The 20,647-nt window shown below is 38.9% G+C and overlaps 1 protein-coding gene across 3 annotated transcripts; it reads right to left on the minus strand.

Annotated features, from left to right (window-relative positions):
* Positions 1-117: 117 nt before the first annotated feature.
* tmem248 (transmembrane protein 248) lies at positions 118-18,910 on the minus strand. 3 transcript variants are annotated; one of them, XM_042008267.1, is made up of 7 exons: positions 18,540-18,910; positions 16,201-16,359; positions 14,740-15,028; positions 6,901-7,051; positions 5,564-5,750; positions 3,673-3,816; positions 118-3,034 (listed from the first exon to the last, which is right to left on the minus strand). In XM_042008267.1, the coding sequence occupies exons 1-7, from the start codon at positions 18,540-18,542 to the stop codon at positions 3,014-3,016; spliced, it is 954 nt and encodes a 317-aa protein (XP_041864201.1). In that variant the 5' UTR covers positions 18,543-18,910; the 3' UTR covers positions 118-3,013. The 3 variants fall into 3 exon arrangements, with proteins under 3 accessions (XP_041864201.1, XP_041864199.1, XP_041864200.1); XM_042008265.1 differs by having other exon boundaries at positions 3,635-3,816; positions 18,540-18,907; XM_042008266.1 differs by having other exon boundaries at positions 3,635-3,816; positions 5,564-5,747; positions 18,540-18,904.
* Between the last annotated feature and the right edge of the window lie 1,737 nt (positions 18,911-20,647).

Below are 20,647 nucleotides of genomic sequence, written 5' to 3' on the forward strand. Positions count from 1 at the left end.
GAGCATTTAATTTCAAATCAGCAAACTGGTAAACTTTTCATAGACAGATGATTCATCTTCCTGCAGGGATGGTGTAAAACAAATACCAGATGTAAGGACAGTCAGGAGCAAAGAGTCTTAATTTTTAGAGACTGTTTATTTCAACTTGAATTCATTTACAGCAGTTCCACCGGAGAGGAAATGGGTTTGAATGATGCCTTAGCCACACGAAAACCTATGGTCCTATCTACTGTATGTACAAGAAGGATGCAGCTGGACAGTGCAGAAGGCACAGAGTTGGCTTAATACTTGCCTGTAAGCGCTAACATGACAGAGTAATGGCAGCCTCTATTGGAGGTGTGTTTTGCTAAATATAAAGTAAAATATCAGTGACATGGTGCAACTTAGAACACGGCTCTTATTCTTGTACTCCAGTCCTTTGATATATTGGAGTAAGACAACTGCAGGCAGCTGCTCCTTAGGAAACCATTCCTCTAAATACAGACTGGCCAGGTGCGGTCATTTGGGCTTCTTACGGCTCTTAAGTGATAAAAACAAGTCTCATCTTTACATTTGTTACTGATAAGCCAGTGTCTTTTACAATATGTGAAGCAGAGACAATGTTAAGGCAATCTGCAGTTAGAGACGCAATTATACCCATAGATGAAAACAGGAGGGAGAAGAAGCAGGAACACGCAGGCTACTAATATTCATCCTGACAGTTTGGCAAAAAGAAGAGGGGGAAACATGACTACATTCACATCTTCAGATTCCCTTAACCAGCATCCACCCTGCCAATCACTCCTCCATCCGCTTCCCATCCAAGAGCTGCCAGAAGTCAAATTGTGGGAGCATGAGAGCTCGTGATGACGGTAAAAGCAACAGATTCATGCTCGAATGCGAAGCACATCAGAGTTAGGAAGACTTATATACTAAAAATCATTCAGTGGGGAAATAAGACAAACCACAACCATAAAAACCAAACTCAAACATCTTTCCCTCATTCACCAACTTACAAACAATCCCAACAGATGTAGTGTTTGATACAATGAAACGACAGATTCAATTCTGCCACAAATGAAGATAAAACCTTAATCACTCAAACACAATTCAAGTAAAGCCTTTCAAACAGAACAAAAATAAATCTACATATTTTAAAATCACTTGGAATTCCTGCATCTGAGATTTAGATTATGCTTCTTATAAAAAAGTACATTCAACGAGTACATTAAATATGGAACAAAATTATAGTACAGAGGTAAGTAAAAGTTATCAGCAATTGCTATTGGAAACAGGAAATCATATGACGTAGGAGGACGTTCTGCAGAGCACTCTGTTCTCCGATTCTGCTCCGTTAAAAGTGGAGGAAAGTTTGGAAACAAACCCTAATCTGATCACACAACCCTTCCTTACTCAGAAGAGATGATTGTCAAAATAAATCAGGGAGATTCAGTCCGACACGACGGCTGCAGATGGAGGCAGATTTCCGACAACAGAGGTCTACAGCCACCTCTAAACATGTCCTAAACTCACACACTCAAGAGTTTTTGCACATTTAGTTGTGGTACAAAATACTTACTTTGTGTTTAATCATAAATATAATCATATAGATATAATTATTTATTTTTACATAGAGGCCTACTAGTTCATTCAGTATCACACGGCTGACATGAGCTTATACAAAACAAACAGAAAAAAAAAAGTGTGCAAGAAATCTGAAAGTGCACCAACTGTGCAAACATATAAAATAAAATCCCAAAAGCAATTTAGCAATTACATAAAATTTTCAGCATCTAACCTTTTAGGGAAATCTATTGGCAGAGATGGAGAACAGGAAAAATAGGAACTGATGTCTTTATTACCTTTGAATGAGAAATCAAGTCGTTTTTATTTATTTTTTGTAGTTCATTGCAACTTGCCATCACTGCCACTAGATGTCCCTACCTAGACACTGGATCTTTAGAAAAAAAGATCTGATTTTAAACACCAGGCTCATGACACTGGAAGGACATTTAGAGATGATTGGCTGTGGAAGTAGGGGTGGAAAAGCCAGACGATGATGTTCCTTCCTCTTATAAAAACAAACAAGTCCCCCACAGGTAAGGCAAGATGTTCCGTTTCATCCAGGTGCAACAGAGACGACGTTGCTTAAAACTGCTGCACAGCTGCTGGCGGCAAACAGAAGACATAACAGGCATGACGGGTGATGAAGGAAAACAAAAGGCAGAGAGACATTAGCGTGACACATACGTGTCCCTGTGAGGAACTGATTTTGACACAAACCACAGCCGTTCTGCAGCTTTTCTACCTGCCATTAAAAAGGCCATTCAGCCTAAAAGGACACACACTGAGACGACGTCCTCTGCTGTCCACGGGGACAGTCCGGTGATCACTTCCAGAGGATTAAAAGTTAGACTCTAGGGCTTGATCTGAAGAATCAACTGCACAAATTCAGTTTTGACTGTACCATCTAAAATGTGGATGTTCTAAACAAACTTATGCTAAAAGTGCTACTTCCGTCTCCTTCCCGTTCAAAGTGCGACAGAGAATTTCATGAAAAAACGTGAGCCGAGCATCTACAACTACTTCTGTGTCTTTATCATGCTTCGCCATGGTGGGATAGGAACACACTGGCTCGTCCTTGAAATGCAGAGAAGTGATCAGAAATCTGTTCAGGTCCATGAAATGACCTGAAACGACTGCTGGGGAAATCTTTGTAGTTGTCCTGCTTTTACATACTGCATGTTCTGGCATGGCACCTGGGGACTCAGGCTAAAACAAACAACTAAACAAACATTAAGAATCAACAAAAACAAAAAGGTTCCTACAAATATGTACACCACAGATACAGGCACTTGTATATCTTTGGTTGGAGAAACCCAACATTGCGAGAGTAATGCATTCACAGAGCTTTTGTGTCCCTTATTGTATTTCCAGGGTCCACTAGGCAACTGGGAAGTTTAATTTTTTTATTTCTTCTGTTTTTGTTTGTCCATGTTACAGGTAACCTCTGGCACAGTTCTCAGATGTCTTTTTAACCCTCTGACAATGCCACCTGAAACATAAGAAAGAATTTTAGTGGAACCACATGACAAGAAAACGAAAAAAAGAAACGTAACATGATGAAAACGATTGTGTGATTTTGATCAGATCTGACGGCTGGGACAAGAGTGAATCATAAAGGAGGAAAAGGTAGCAGCTGAAGGAATTACGCCTATAAAGACTTTAACTGTGAGAGGACAGAGAAGATGTCTGAACATTTTCAGATGTTTTTGTGGATCTATTTCAGTTGTTTCAACATAATTGCTGCTTCACATTCAAATATTTTCACTTTGTTCCCATTCAATTTGCTGTGATCTGGTCATGTGATCTTGTTTTTTTTTTTTTTTTTGAGAGAAAGCGCACAGATCATGTACGCTTGCTGTCAGTAAGTGAGATAAAACCCTTCTGAATTCTCACAGTTCAACAAACAGGAAGAAAACCTTTTTTTCAGCCCCTTCCCCTGAAGTTTTACATGGCATGCAACTAAAGAAAAGCACAAAAACAAAAAGCCCCTGCAAACACCACAGGTAGGTGTGAAGGTTTTGGAAAATCAGCAGTGAGTACATGGCTTCTCTGACCGATCACTGGTCAACCGACGCTTGGCTGAAACTACCTGTTGAGGTCATATAGCACTGCTGGTGTCTGTTGTACCTTCTCAGGACAGAAGTCGGGGTTGGTTTGTCGCACTTTGCCTGGTCGCCCCTTTATGACTGCATAGCAGAACATAGTAATGACCATGACAAACAGGAAGTAGCTCGTGTGCATCAGGTGGAGGTTGATGAGGGAGCGGTCGTCCTGGAGAAGATAGAGTATCGTGTCAAAGAGTTAAAGCAACTGCGCTGCTCTGCCAGCTCCTACCAGCAGGCTGTCAAGTTATTTTCAAGTGTTAAGATTCTTCCTGCACTGCTTTATATATGCTCTACCAGCCATGCAGGATGGATTATTTTATTTCTGCACAACTTGCAGTGCTAATAATTATAAACGTGTAACAGAGATAAAATATAAAAATGCTACTGTGAGCTGAGACAAAACTGTTAAACTCTAAATGCAGATTAAACAGTCTCGTTAAGGCACGAATATTTTAATATTCACATGACAGAGTTAATTTGATGGCTCACACCAAGCTGCTCTATTAGCTGCACTCTGATATACAAGGGTATTCACGGCAGGAAAGAAGTAAAAAATGAAAAAGTACAGATAAATCTGCTTTCAGGCATCATCTTTAAATCATCTCTGTTGCTGTCAGCTGAGATCAGGTATCTGTGAGCACAGCGTTTATTTTCAAACTGTTTTCAGGCTCACTGGAACATTCAGTGCCCAGCTGAGGCTGCTCAATGGGATCATTGTTTTCCTGGAACAATCCACCACCATCAGCATACAGCCGTCTCAGAATGGGCTGTGTTTGATCAGTGTTGCTGTGTAAACATGAGCCGTCTCACCTCTCCACACACACTTTGTTTTCACATCACAGAGCAGAAACATCTATGTGGATGTAGAGAATAAAAATCAAGCAAAGACACACCGCTGATGTTTCTGCTTAGATTAAGCAGAAGTAACATCGTTCTACAGCTGTTCAAACATCCTCAGCAAAACAATGATTTTAAAACTAAGATGTAGAAGAGCGTTGCTAAAGCTTCAGCTTGAAAATTTGTTTGTCGTCATTTCTAATGTCAGACAAACAGGAAGAACGAGGAGGAGGAGGGGTAAGAGAAGAAGAAGCAGAGACGGAGAAGACGTGAAATTATGGGAAGTAGTAGAAGAAAATTAAGTATAATAAGAAGAAGAAACAGAAGTAAAAAAGGACAAAGTAGAAGAATCCAAAGTAAAAGTATTCGAAGAATTAGTAGAAGTAGAAGAAAATGAAGCAGTAGCTTAAGAATTAGAAATAGAAAAGAAAAAGAAAAGGAAGTAGAAGGAGTTAAATAAGAGGCAGAAGTAAATTTAGTATAAAAAGTAGTAGAAATAGAAGTAGCAGAAGAAGAGAAACAATAAGTAGCAGAAAAGTAGTAGTGGTAGTGGAATTAGTAGAAAATAATAAAAGTAGTAAAAGTAGAGGAGGAAGTCGTAGAAGTCAAAGACTGGTAAGAAATGGAATTAGAAGAAGTAGTGAAAATGGGGGAAAGAAATTTAAGCATTGGACTGGTAACCTGTCCCGGGTGTACCCTGCCTCTCGCCTAAAGGCTGCTGGGATAAACCCCAGTCCCCACAACCCTGGATTGGAATAAGTAAGTGGATACAGAAATTAACTAACTGACTGACTGATTGACTGACTGACCGGGACAGATGCACAGATATTTGATCTATTTCCAGAAGCAGACATTTTTTATGAAGTTTACCAGGAAGAAGGTTTACTTGAGAGATACTGAGTGTAGACTAAGCTCCCAGATGGAGGGCAGAGTTCGTGCTTTTAGAGCTTCAGCTGCTTCTACATCAGTAAATTAAAAGTGATGGAACAACTCCATCAGATACTAAAGCAGTAACCCATGAAAATCGTTAGGGAAGGTAACATTTGCCAGAGGGGAATAAAACGGCAGTGACTCACATCAGGAACGATGACGGTGAGCTTTGGGTTGAGTGCATGATACACCTTTCCGATTGCTCCTTTGTAACACCAGAAGGGGTTGTAGTCCTGGCTGTACTTGGTGTCTGAGTCCCGGACGGTGGTGAACACCTTGTACCAAGATGTGGCGTTGGTGTACGTCTCCGGCACGCAGTGTGGTGGCTGCCTGCTAAACAAAACACAGACTGGTAGTTTGAAAATGATTTCTATGAAACACTGTCCGTTTACATTTAATCTTTAAAAGAAAGGACTGAATGCATGAAAAGCACACATACAAAATACTTGAGATAATACTTTTTCATAGTTCATATTTTCTGACTATGCTGTTCTCATGCAGACTCTAAAGCAGGACCCTACATAACTAAACGTCCCCATCTAATCTACTGTCAGATCTCAAAAAGTTTGACTCATAATTAATAAAAACGGAATAACATCTCGTTTCAGGTGAAGCTAAATATGTCATACAGACTGACAGCCCTCAGTCTCCACTGCAGCAGCCCTGCTTTGACTATACACCATTTTAGAAACTAATGAGACATACCACTGCTAGTCTCTGGAGGCTCCTGAGGCAAGTTTCTACAAAAATACAGTGATGCCATTTCTGCCATGATTCCATTCTTTCCTTTCCACAGATATCACCAGTTAAAACAAAAAAGTATTCTTCTACCTTGGTATGAAACAACACCCCAAAGATCATTTGCAGGCGTGAAACCTAACGCTGCCCCTGCATGAAGTGCTTGTAAATCATGCTGGAGTGGGTCAGGGGATTGTTAAAATGAGTAGATTTGAGCTGCTACCTTGCTGGTGGCCCCAGCCAGGAATGCTATGCAGAGTAGGAACTGTCCCTCACAGGGGAATTACTACTAACAAGGCTGCAGGAGCTGAGGATTGTGTTAGAGGAATGTTTCGAGTCCATTTCGCACTCTAAGTGCATTAAGGCTTAAGTCTGACACTACCAAAGGGTCAAGTTGTGCTTTTCAGTGATAACATCTCATTAATTCTTCCAACAAACTCATCATTACAAGACATCCTCAATGCTGCCACACAGGCACTGATATGAACTGCTGTCTGATAAGAAAACTGACACTTTGAATTAACAAAAGTCTGAAACGTGACATGTAAATCTTTAAATGAGAACAAAATCCTAAATATTTTCAGCCTTTAACAGTCTGCTTTGACAAAGTGGAAAGTCCTGGTTTCCTGCCAGTCATACACTAACTGGTTTTCTAACAGACCAGATCACGTGCACCAATAACTAAATACCTAAAACATTATCAGCAGTAAGTGTTCCCATGACTCGGGGAAGCTGTCCAACTCACACTGTGACTGGGAAGATATTGTTGGCTGCTGTGATCGTCAAGCAAGTGCTGAACACCACCTGCTCGCAGTGGCCGTGCAGCACGCAGTCATCCGAGTTCCAGGATACGGGCAGAGTGAACGTGATGTTTATTTCTTCATGGGCTTCCCGGCCTACACACAAAAACAAGTCCACATACAATGAGAACCTTAATCTTTTTTCCACATTTCTTTCACGTCACATACATGTTCTAAGGTAACCTTACAACTCTGAAACTCAGCCATGAACACAACACACATACCCCTAAACCACACCCACCCACACACACACACACACACACACAGTCAGGCTGAACAAGGTTTTAGCTCTGAGGTTTTTTCTTGGTGCCAAAAATTAGTGACATTTTCTAAATTGTATGCATAAACCTCACAGAGCAGAAACTCGGAGACATTAGGCAACAATATCCGACGTGCCAACAAACCACTTTCTTGATAACAAACAACTGACTGACTTTGTGGATTTATGCAATGTTCATTTAACCTCAGACGGGATTAGAAGATTATCAGCCCGAAGCAGATATGACCGAGGACAGAAGTGTGGAACTAGATGGAGATTCACTCACTCACCAAAAGTATTAAAAGAAAAGTACAGAATGTATTTCTACCTTACAGACAGTCTAATAATGGATAAGGATTTAAAATTTAACATGTGTGGTAAATGCGGCCAGTTATTGTCTCTAAAATTATCGTTATCTAAAAAGGTCTGATTTGATTACTGCAGAGTCAATGCAATCTAGGTCCAGAAAAATATTGTACTCCCCAACTAAACATCAATCTGACAGAGACTAGCAGACTATCCAGGTGTAAATGCATCTGTACTCTTTGGTTCCACCGAATGCGAAAGCGTTGCTTTATTGCTTTATAAGCTCTATTGAGCTTTCCGCCTGGCCCCGTCACACCAGGAGCATCTCTGCTGCGGCTGGATTCTTCAGTTCATTCAATCACGTGGCAGTTGCAACATTACGCGATAGTTGGTGCACTTATGGGTATTTAAAGAGAAGAATAAACCAGCAAAAGGTTATTTGGCCAGTCTGACCTGGTCTCTCGTGCACGCTCTTTATGGTTTGATTAAGGATGTGTGGTGGTGTACAAAACTGTACGATTGTCATGCATGGTATCAAGTAGTGAGACCCTCTCTAATCTGGCGGCTTTATTCCTGTGCCGCTGTTTCAGAGTAAAACGTGATCCAAAGTCTGCACAGTGTTTTATTTTTAAAATCGACCAGATCAACTTTGCTTTTCATTGCTGATTTCCTGCCTAAATGATCCGCTCTGCTTTGGATTGATGTGGTTTCCAAGCGGTAAGCTGCAGAACAGCTGCTCCGCAGCGCTTTCATGATGCTTCTGCGTCCGGTGGAACAGAGGGGTTACTTTAAAACCCATGCTGTTCAGAATGTGTCTTGACATGCTGAAATAAATAGGGACATCCCAGAAAAAGAAGTTGCTTGGGTGGCAACACATGTTGCTTCAAAACCTGTTTGTACCTTTCAGCTTTAATTGAGCCTTCACAGATATGCATGTTTTCCAGGTCATAGGTACCAACTCAGCCCCAGACCACCACAGACGCTGGCTTCTGGACTATTTGCTGAAAACAAAACAGATGATCCTTTTTGTTTTTTGTACCTGGGGGCAACAACGTTTATGATTTCCCCAAAAAAATGTAAACTCATAAGACCATCTCAGAAGAGCTTGGACCCAGAGTCAGGTTTTTTAAAGTGTTACTGAGCCCACATTGTAGTATCCATTGAGCTGGGCAAAGATTATCAGGCTGTTTTTGTCCCGATTTTTCCCCTTCCCGACCAAGGACGGCAAACCCCCAATTATCTTAAGTCTTATAAAGTTATGCTATAAAATTACCATTTGGTCTGAGGTGTGTTAAGAGCAAATTTGTCCCAACAATCGGCTCCGAAACGGGTCATGGCCGATAATATTAATATTTATGACCAAAAGTCTTCAGGTGAGTTGTGACTGTGTGGATGGTGACGTGGAACGGAATATAGCCAATCAGAGAGCGAGCTGACTGGGGAGCAAGGAAGGATATAAAGTCCGTGTTCACGCTGTCTGCAGTCCGTTATTTTTTTCAGTTTTGGATTTTTCTGTTAATAATAATCGTAAGACCACCATCATGTACTGTATGTCCTCTACCATGCTGGGAGTTGTGTTTTCCGGTTATTGCCATGGTTCTTTGTTTTTGCGGTTATTGCTTCGTTTCTTCTTCTTTGTTTTTGTTCGATCACTGGCTCGAAGGACTACAGTCTAGATGGGTTGCAGGACAGAATCGTTGTGTGTGTTGTTCTGTGCTGAGATTATCAGAGCACACCACACAGTACGAGCAAAACTGCTAAATACCTCAAATATCTCAAAATCTCTTCAGATTTAGAAAATCCTTATGTGTGCACCAGCCTTTACAGAACGATGTTTGGTCAGGGTTTTTCAGTGCTATTTTTCAGCCTTGCTGCTTACATGCAAGAATTTTCTTTTGATGCTTTGGACTGTAGATGATGAAATCCCTGTATTCCTTTCAATTATAAATTTAGAAATGTTCTTAAACTGTTGGGACTATTTACTCACGCAGTTAATCAAAGTTGGGGAACCTCACCCCATCTCCAGTTCACATATTCACCTGTAGAACGACCCAAACAGCTCTTCTAGTTTTCATTTTTGCATTCCTCTACTTTCCCAGTCTTTTGTTGGCCCTGCTTTTTTTGGACTGTGTTGCAAATATTAAATAAAAAAAATTGTAATTATTTGCAAAAATAATAAAAATACTGAATTCATACACAATGATCAGTCCACATACAAAATTTACATGCGTGTTAATTTCCGTATCTGCTTGTGAAGGTGATACAAGGAAACATGTCAACTCCTACAGTTTTTAATGAGATATGTTGTCAACAGTCTTTGTCTACATGGTTTTGTCTCTCAGAGGAGAGAAGTGTCTCCTTCCATTACACTGCTTCTCAAACAAGAGCAGCAACTTTTCCACTCCTCACTGCTCCTCAAATAAACAAAGGAAAGAACAATATTTCTTTCAGACTGCATCATGTGTGATGTAACACTATCGTCTGTTACTTACAGCTACATAAGCACTGTTAGAGGAGGGGGTCATTCTTTGGTTTCGATGGAGTCTCCTGAACTTTGTTTTCCTTTTAAAAAGTTAAACTGCAGAAACTTAAGGCCTTCTGGTAACGTTTCATATATACATCATAACATATGATATATATAACATATCTCACGCCTGAATGTTGGACTTTTATCTTCCTTAATGTCTGTCTGCATTAGTGCTGGGCGGTATGACCAAATTTCTATATCACAGTATTTTTAAAAATCATGTCGGTTTCACGGTATTTGACGTTTTTTTCCCTTGTGCATACTGTGTTAATCATATTATTGTGATAAGAATTACTGCAGTAGAGTGGTTAAGACTACCCTATTCAAAAAAGAAACATTTCCACATTAGTATTACATGTAATACAGGTTTGCATGGCCCCAGTCAGTCAGTTTTCAGAGGGTGGCATACCTTTAGCAAATGCTTCCAAAAGTGACGTCTGACTCACCTGTCCTCTAGCGTCACTTTTACCTGATGGCATGGAAGACGCTGCTTTGAGTTTAATGCACTCCTGGTACTCCAAAGCATGTTTACGGCTAAGGTGATGCAGCAAATTGCTCGTGTTACCACCTCCAGTGACAACTTTAGCTTGACAGCACTTGCAGTAAATTGTTGTCTGGTTCACGTCCAACCTTTTAAACCCGAAGTACCTCCAGACAATAGACACAGCTCCTTTTTTCGGCAAAAGTTCTTCTGGGTCATCATGTTGCCGGTATATGAAAAATTCATATAACAAAAATAAAAACCGGTTTTCGGTGCAAACCGGTATACCGCCCAGCACTAGTCTGCATATTGAGTATTCATTCCCTTTTTACATAAGCTTAGGGAAGAATAACACCGGGATAAAAAGCAAATCAAAATCTAAAGGAGGGGTGGGTGTTCTCCTCTGATTGGCTCTGATCCAGAGGTGTCCACTATGGTGGGTGTTGATTTGAAATTGCGATGGCCGCACATTAGACATCTAGTACGAAGAATGACACAGACCAGAGTCACAGAAACTGGAATTAATTGCATAATATGGAAAATGGTGGAATTTGCTTATATGTGGTTATCGATTATCCCCATTAATTGAAGAGCTTTCATGGTCTCTGAGCTAAATGAAGAAGGAAATCTAGATGTTTGCTGAATGAATTTTGACCTTTGCAGTCATGGAAAAGATTTTAGTCTGTTTAAGAAGGGTCAGATTGCTGGCATCAAGCAGAAAAAACATCTAAGAAGATGCATAAACTACTAAAAATGGGTTAAGAACTGTCCAACATATTATTAAAAACTGGAAGGATAGTGAGGAAGCATCTTCCAGAAAGAAATGTGGTCAGAAAAAAATTTTGTATGATGGTGATCACTTAAATGTTTGGTGAAATCAAATGGAAGAAAAGCACCAGTAGAACTCAGGACTATGTTTAATAGTCAAAGTAAGAACATTTCCATTTGAAAAATATGAAGGGAACTCAAGGGATTGGGAATGAACAGCTGTGTAGCCATAAGAAAACCACTAATTGGTGAGGCTAACCAGAGAAAAACACCTCAGTTTGCCAGGGAGCATAAAGACTGGACTATGGAGCAATGGAAGAAGGGCATGTGGTCTGATGGGTCCAGATTTACCCTGTTCCAGAGTGATGGAGCATCAGGGTAAGAAGAGAGGAAGATGAAGGGATGCAGCCATCTTGCCTAGTACCTACTGTACAAGTCTGTGGGGGCAGTCTATTATCTGGGGTTGCTGCAGTTGGTCAGGTCTAGGTTCAGGTCTTGGTTCAGCAACATTATGTATCTGTCAGGAAGGGAACGAGGTGTAAACCTGGACATTATATCTACTTTCTCCATAGATAAATGAGTGCTATTCTTGTATTATTATCATTTAGTCAGTATTTATGGTACAAAGTACACTCTTGGTAACAATATTCCACTGACGTGTTAACATTTAACATTAATAAGTTGACAAATAGTTTAAAGACCTTCAGTGACAAATGTATGCAGATGACGCTACCATTTATGCAGATGACGCTACCATTTACGCTTTAGTGATGACTCCACAAATGTCTGCAGTTACTAAGCTGGCGCATGTTTGGAGTTTTACTGTGAGTTTTCAAATTTTTACTGAAAAAAATTATTTCAATGTGATTTACAATCAGTCATAGAGTCTGTGTTGATTTTATGCTCCTAACTAATCAAAAAGAAACTGAAAAATTAGTCGAGTTCTAATATCTGGGTGTTGTTTTGGACTCTCACTTAAATTTGAGGCTTGTATTAAGAAAGTATCTGAAACCATGAAAATTAAAATCATGTGTCTCTATTAGAAAAGACCCTGTTTGCATAGCAACGCTGCTCAGCTGTGAGTTGTACTGACTGTAAAAGTTCATATGTTATGCAAATATTTGGGGTTAAGAAAATCAGTCAGTAGTGACACCTGTTTGTACAAACAAGTTTAGAAAATTAGAAGTCCTACACATATAGCAATGCTTACCTCATTTTGTAACTTTAATGTTTGATCCCTGTCAAGCTAATTTTCAAATAATTTTAAAACGGTTTTGAACTTAACAGCCATTAAAGCGCAAGATGACTAGTCTCAAGAACACCAGTTCTATCTTTACAGACAGATACAAGATCATTTCCAGACAAACTGAATATTTACACAGTTTTACTGCCATTTTTTCTCATCCATTTTGGAGGTTTAGAAATTCAAAACTAAAGGTAAATGTTGGTTAACAGCTTACCTTATAAAAACTGAGGGAGCATAAACAGAAAATAAAACAAGAGGCAGAAGGAACAAGCTGTCTTTTGATTTGGGAGATTTTACATTAAGGGTTAATATAAACTTTACTAAGCAGAGGAATTAAAAAAATTAGAGTTTATTCTACTACCACAACAGATATCGAAGAAATTGTGTTTTTAATGTTTAGAGATGTTTGCATTGGAAAGCTCCCTGTTCACTAAACATGAATTACCAAAAACATTAAAAAAACTTATGCAGAGTCAAGTCTGAATATCTGAATACTAGTGCTGGGTGATATAGTATACTGTTCAGAGTGAAAACTGGGTTTTATTTTTGTTAGTAATTTGTCTTATACCACAAACACCGGTTTAACCCATAAGAGTCTAACGTAACATATTTGATACATACAGTTTCTGAGACATTTTGCATCACTTGTGGCAAAAACTTGGCTAAAAATCTTGTTGAACAGAACCTGATACTTGTCTTCTGCCCCCTAATAGATAACAGGAAGCAGAAATTTGTTTGTTACATTTTGTTCAAATAAATAAAGATAAATAAAGACCTCCTAATCCCAAAATTGGACCCATTTTTTCATGGGTCGGGCCTTTAAGAGTTAATGAGTCTAAACATGGTCTAACACTGGCTCAGCAGGAAACTGTTTGAGAGGGGAACCTTTTTCAAAGCTGCAACACTAAACATGCAACAGAGCAGCTGTGTCAATGGAGGTGTTGAGCGCTGAAAATGGATGAAGAAAGTTCAGAAAGTAAAGCTGTAGCACGCAATCAAGTTTAACATGATGACAGAAAAAAAATGAGCAGCATCTGTTGGCTGGAGATCCTTTTGGTTTTAACAGGTTGGATGTGGATCAAACAACTATTTAATAAAAATGATGTTAATTGGGCTTCAACTAATGACTATTCTAATCATCGATTAGTTTATGCAAGTCCGACGTTCCTCCTCTTTAAATGTTCGAGCATTGCAGATATACTTCCGTGGTATGCAAGGTTCACTTTACAAATCTCACATTTATTTATTTTATAAGTTTAACGTGAAGTTATCCCAGACTTTTGATGTCCTTTGCCGCCATTTTGTTCCTTGGTCGGTCGCCATATTTTTACCCTGGCGGACTCTCAGCAGAAGTAGGAAAAGAAGACGACGTCTCACCCTGTAGTTTTTTTCTTTGTACATGTACAACTCTCACAGATAAGGAAGAAGACAATGTCTCACTCTGTGGTTTTATTTTTTGTTTTTTTGCCGGCAATAGTCAACGGGTAAATTCGTGACTAATTGTTGCAGCTCTAACGTTAAGATAAAGTCGTCAAAGATGGCAACACAAGCAACTTCCTATCCAACCTTAACTGCTAATATGTTTTGGATTACTGACTTTGTACTGTCAAACACAGTATTGAAGAATACTGCCCAGCACGACTGAATATATATTCATGCTCAAAGTAGTCTGACAATATTTACCCAAGGCTTACACATGCAGAAATTAGTCCATCTTTATACATTATTTCTCTGTGGAGCTTTGTGAACAGATAACACATCTGAAGGTAAGGAGGAAAATAACAAACATGCTCTTTGAATATATGTATTGTAACTTCAGACACAGGCATGCATACTATGTACTTAGAAACTTGTGGAATTAACTTTTCACTTGGATCCACCCTCTAATACCTTTTAGGTACGAGCCCTATAGGAAACTGTACAGGAGCAGGTTAATGTTACACAATGCTGCCACTGTTGGCTCACTGTGTCTGAGAAATGTCACCACACAAAGATGTAAGTTAAAACCCACTAAAAGCTCTGCAGCACACATACCTTCCAGATCAGTAACATATATTGACTGTTCACTGCTGAACTGTGGACATGCATGCCTTCTCACAAGTACTGGTTAATATTTACAGCCCAAACTGGTTTTTCCTGATAATAACTTCCTCATGCTGCAGGGCAAGTAAAAAATCTGATGAGAGTGAGGACCTACCAGATAGGCCAACTTGTTGCCCCAGCACTGTGGCATACAGGTGGGTGATATTGCGAGAATACCCTCCAAATGGGCGCTGAGGGTCCAGTGTGAGGGTGATGGGCACTGAGATGTTAATGGGACCCGAGTCCTCCAGCAGGAGGGGGGCCTGGGTGCTGGAACGAGCCTGACCGCTGGTTACAACCATGCTCTCTGGTGTGGTGGACTCGTTCAGGCCGTGTTTTATCGTCTCATTCTCCGACACACAGAAGTCCAGCTCATTGAAACGCAGCAGAAAGGTGTTCCAGTCCTGAGGAAGAGGCGGAAGTGAGGCGTGAGACATGATAACACAGTGTCACACATCTACAGCTTCAACTACATGCACTAAATTTTCACTCCGAGGCCACTGAAGTTTTTCACCTCCAGTCTTTTTGATTTGCATGTGCTTTGTTTACTTTCAGATGCAAAGACTTATTTACATGCTGCTCTCTCTCTGAGCTTATGGCACAAAAACAACCCAAAAAACCAAATCACACTTAGCTGGCTTTGCTTTGTTTTTCTATGCTGTCCATTTAAAGTCTTTAACCTCAGGTTTACATCAGAACCAGTTGGATTAAATGGACAGAATAACCTGGCTGGTAAATATATAAATAACAATTGACTGAACTAGGCCAGGTGTTACTCATGTTTAGGGGAAATGCCTTCTTGTGATATAAGTAGGCCGTAAAGTTAAAGGCCTGACATATTATTATAGGTGATCAGTTCCCAGTGTTTCCTCTACCATGTCCTAACCACATGACCGCTGAGAACTGCATGCCCGTCATGGGAACATGAACAGCTGACCCGCAGAATTTTGTTGTCACTGTAGTTATTTCTGAGGCCTACTACGGCTTAAAATAAGTCTAAATATTGATTTAATATTAATAGATCTGATCTTAATTGTATGTTTTATTAAGGTCAACAAGTTATCACAGCATTTCCATCATTTATACAAAATTAGTTTGTGATGAGGTCTGAAAACGTGATGAGACTTCACAGCTTGAGCGTAGCTGTCAGATGTCGTTTAAATTATTTTATCTTTTTTTTTTTTTTTTTTTTTTTTAATTTTTTTTAATTTTTTTAATTTTTATTTTTTTTTTATATAAAAAAAAAAAAAAAAAATTATTTTATCATTAGGTGTCATATTCACACTAATGCTGTAATGGGGAGGTTACGTGTCACAGCTTTTTCTTTGTAAATACATGGCTCAACAGATAAATCAAAAGACTAATTATGTTAAAATAAACATTTTTTTTGTCAAAAGTCTGTATGTCAGCACAAGGAGGGTGGTGCATTATTCTCCTACATTGACTCCATATTGCCCCCCCCCAAAAAATAAAAAAATAAAGAAATAAATTAACAAACAAACCAACCAACCAGGGTTTGAAATATTTACAAACCATGTTTTAAATCTTGTTTAAGAGACTGTGTAGTTTGCCTTACCTCTGTCAACTCTGGAGACTTTATCTCTTTAATCTTAAAGAAATAGCCGATGGTCAGGAAGGCGATGGCCACCGCACTGACGCTGATCATAAAAATGACCAGAGGTGGACGGTTGTTGATGTAGCTTCTTAGGTTTTCTACAGGATTTAAAAGGTACACCTGCATAAAGACAGACACAAACATGCTGACATCAATACTTTTCTCATTTATTTAATATGGAGCACTTAAAATGTTAAAACTCTCCAAATTGAACCCTGATGAAAAAATAAATAAATAAATCATAAAAAAAAAAATTAGGCTTTTGAAAAGGCAACATCCAAAGTTCAAATGCACGTCACCCTATCCTGCCATCACTCCAGTACTGACGATTATCCAAGTTGTAAAATAATGATGAAATGATGAAATAAAATCGGTATTTTGGATTCAAGATTAAAATTAGACTGAAAGTATAACCGTTTGCTGCCTGGATGTTGACCAGTCACTGAGGACTGCTGAACACAAGCAAACAGATGCCGCTGCTGCATTAAAGATAAGTACTATTGACTCATCTTGATAATATCATCTGTTGTGTTATTATTCATGCCCTCACCAGCATTTGCTTTATTCTATTAGTTTTTAAAAAATGTTCTGTTAGCTTTAAATTATTATGTCTAAATAAAAAAGGAAGACAACCATTTAAGTGAAGATAGTTGTGAATGCTTTGACCTGTAGACAGATTTCATTAATGCAGTATCTAAGCAGCAGGAATGCAGACGTGACTTTACTCAAGTGTGTTCTTGAAATAACAATTAAATATGTGTACACAGATGAGTGTGGACCAGCTCAGGAGTACTAAAAGCTTTTATAATCATTAAATAATACATCATTGACTACAATCCAAATGAAGAGGTAAATTAAATGTTGACAGCCGTCACAGGTGGTGTGAACCCATCACAAGATGGTGTCTAGTTACCAGTTGCAGCACAGCATGGCTGGTATCCTTTTCATCTTGTTAGTCAGAATCATTGGGACTAAATGTCTTTATGGGAACATCCACTATATCAGGAGTATACACCCAATGACGAAATAGTCATACACTTTAAATAGTAATAAACTTATGATAGGCTTTGTAAATAAACATTACACAGGGAAGTTGTCACATATGACTAAGATTATTGCAGGTTCCTTTACAAGTTCTGTTATTTTTTCATCTTTAGGTTGTATTAACATATTTTTCTGCAACATTTTGCTTAAGGTATGACAAACTGTGCCCAAGTTAAGTTTATGTATTTAATTTTAAAAATGAACAACTTTTTTTAAAAGTAGCCAGACATTTTTATTTATTAATTTTTTTTTGTAGGGTAATGACGATTACTAATGAAGCCGTGACATTTTTGTTGGTTTTCTTCAGCCATGTTTACACAGACGAACAGTCGGTTCTAATGATTGCACAAGCTAATAAGCAGTCAGCTCGACCAATCTCATTTATGTAATAACTGTGGCAAGCTTGGTTTCTCCAAGTCACTATTGTATCATGCTAGAACACAAGCAGACAAGGGAAAACAGCAGCAGAATCAGGCTCACTGATGCTTCCTTGAAACCTAGCAGAAACTGGTTTCTGATGCCATCTCTTACGATGGGAAAATCTAACAATAATTAAATGATGTGGAACTGGATAGCTCATGTTAAGGTTTTCAACTATCAGGGATAGTCTTTTACTAAGACTGTAGCATAATAACTCGTTTACTTCAATAGACTACTGTAAACCCAGAGCAAAATATAAGAGCTAATGCAAATGTCTCCTTAATGTGCAGGTTGTTTGATCACCTAATTATTAAACTGGCCTCTAAAAAAAGAGCGAGAGAAAAAAAATCTGCTTCCTGCTTGCGCATGTTTTATCTATACATCTAGAGTTAATATCCTGTGCGTGCAGTGAAACAAGTAGGGCCGAGTTTTATTTGTGAGACTAATATGACTGTCTTGCTTTAATATAAATGGTCCCCAAAACAAGCTGCATCGTTCAGGAAGAACTCAGATTTTAAGAGGACGACCGATAACAAAAACAGCTTGTTTTCTAAGTAGAACAATCCAGTTGTAATCGACGTTTAATCTGTTGATAATATTAATCACCATATAAGGTAACTTTAAACCGTAGGAGAATTTAATATAAAAGAGTACTTAATTAATCAGTGTTTGGCTTATTTCACACGCACCCAGGTGACACCAAGCTGTCAACCTTTTAGCTCGACGTGATAGCTACCTATGACAGTTAAGATATAAAAATAGCATTACAAACGTAACACATTTAGGATGACAGTTAGTTTTAAAACAGTTAACAAAATAAAGTAAACATTTCTCACCATGTTTCCCCCTGTGCATACGACGGATGCTAGCTAGGAGGTGCGATGCGGGCCGCAGCAAGGCTGCAGCTTCGCTAGCAAGGTAGCCTCTCTGCACAGCTAGCCTGTGCTGCTAGCTAGTTTGCTTTAACAAAGCTAGTCCCTCCTGAATATCAAAAGTCTTTGCTCGGTGGATGCAACCAGGTTTTCAACATACGAAACAACACCTATACTCCTTCCCATTATTTTATCTAAGGTTTACTACAGCCTTTGAGTTAAATACATTTTAAATTAAGTCTGGGGATAACGTCAATATTGTATCTGGGTCCTCCCTGCCGACATCTACTCCGCGTCCCCGCACTGCGTAGTAAAACCGCCGCAGCGCCGCATTCTCGTTATTTACATACAATGTGCGCCCGGAAATGGGAGTTCGTACATTGATAATAGGCTAGCGTAAGCAATTTACGTGGCCAGAAAGCGTTCAGCAGCAGCGTGTTTACAAACTGTTGGAGACTGCTGTCGCAATAAGTACCGTAGGAAACATAGAGTACAGCAGGATCTTTTTTTTTTTTTTTTTTTTTTTTTTTACAGTTGATGGTGTGTGTCTTGTATCTAGCTTAACTTTTAGTTAAAAGTTGGTGACAAATTTTGGGCGTTTTGTCTTATGACCACGAGTTTTGCTCCAATGTAAACCCAATTTAATTTTGTATTTCTTTTTTCCCCAAAGGAAAAGCCATTGTTCCCGGCAGTCTTTGAATGCAACGTACAAGCCTTCTGTCAGTGGCACTTTAAAACACCTGCGATGTCTAATGAGTAAGTCAGTAAGTAAATAAATAACAAGGAAAAACAACACTTTTTTACACTCTGATGTTGTTGTGTGTTGAGAGCCGGACTTATAGCAGATCATCTCATCCTTTCCACTCCCAAATTCTGGAGGTATGCTCGTATGATCCTGGCTCTATGGGGGAGAGTGTTGTCAACCCGGAGGATGGAGTTAGGTCCCAGATTCTGGAGATATGGAATCACCACTGGCCCCAAAATCTCACCCTAATAAGTCTGTCAGGTGCCAATCGCTGTCAAACATACATCTGTGACTGACAACTACATGGCAGCAGTAGTATCTCAGAACAAGAATAAATACCAACATGAGAATATTACAAGTGGTTTTGCACATTTTTTGGGAGTAGCCTACTACCCACATGTTTAGCTGTGCTGCTCATTCCATAATAGAGATGTCATGTCACAATTACTTATTTTCACAATTAATCACAGCATTAAACACCACAATTAATTAATCGTAAACCTTCCTTGGTATTATAACTTTCCATCAAAGATCCTGCCTCAACCATTAGGGCAGATCAGTGCAACTTCCACACAGAACAAAAACAAAGTTATTTGACATATCAACTGGGTCATTCTGCAGCCATCCTTTAAATGTAATACTTGAAAATTGTCAGAATCTTCATAATCATAAAGGATTAAGTAGTTTTTGGTGGATTATGGTTGCAAGGCATCTACATGCCCAGCTGACATATGTTAGTTTCTGTCACATTCTTTACAGAGGTTTAGGCATATCGTGATTCTGATCATTAAAATTATAAAAAAAAAAAAAAATAAAACTTTATTAACCCTTGAGGGAAGGTTATGTTCTTGTAATACTAAACTACTAATTTGCATTTTCGTTTATCTATCTATCTATCTATCTATCTATCTATCTATCTATCTATCTATCTATCTATCTATCTATCTATCTATCTATCTATCTATCTATCTATCTATCTATCTATCTATCTATCTGCCTGCCTGCCTGCCTGCCTGCCTGCCTGCCTGCCTGCCTGCCTGCTCCTGTTCAGCAGATGGCGGTAGTCCATGTTTAAAGGTTTACCATTTCAACTGTCTCGTGCTCTGCAGTCTGCAGTCCATGCTTATACGGTCGTATTGTCAAGTTGCTGGCTAATGAATACTTACCGGAAATCAGATTTTCTATCCTTTGAAATAAAACTAAAAGATGTCTCGTCATTTGGCAGACCAGTGTAAAACGGCTAAAACATGTATGATTTTAAAATCAAGCGTAACAATAGTAAGGATATTAATTTACATACATATATATATATATATATATATAACTA

This window comes from Melanotaenia boesemani, chromosome 15 (genome assembly GCF_017639745.1).
Source record: "Melanotaenia boesemani isolate fMelBoe1 chromosome 15, fMelBoe1.pri, whole genome shotgun sequence".
Classification (NCBI taxonomy): domain Eukaryota; kingdom Metazoa; phylum Chordata; class Actinopteri; order Atheriniformes; family Melanotaeniidae; genus Melanotaenia; species Melanotaenia boesemani.

Excerpts from the sequence above, each read along its gene's own strand:
- tmem248 (XM_042008265.1), bottom strand. Across the intron at positions 5,751-6,900 it reads AATATCTTCCCAGTCACAGT|CAGGCAGCCACCACACTGCG; the intron begins GTGAGTTGGACA and ends TGTTTTGTTTAG. Across the intron at positions 3,035-3,634 it reads GTGCTATATGACCTCAACAG|GTGGCATTGTCAGAGGGTTA; the intron begins GTAGTTTCAGCC and ends CTTATGTTTCAG.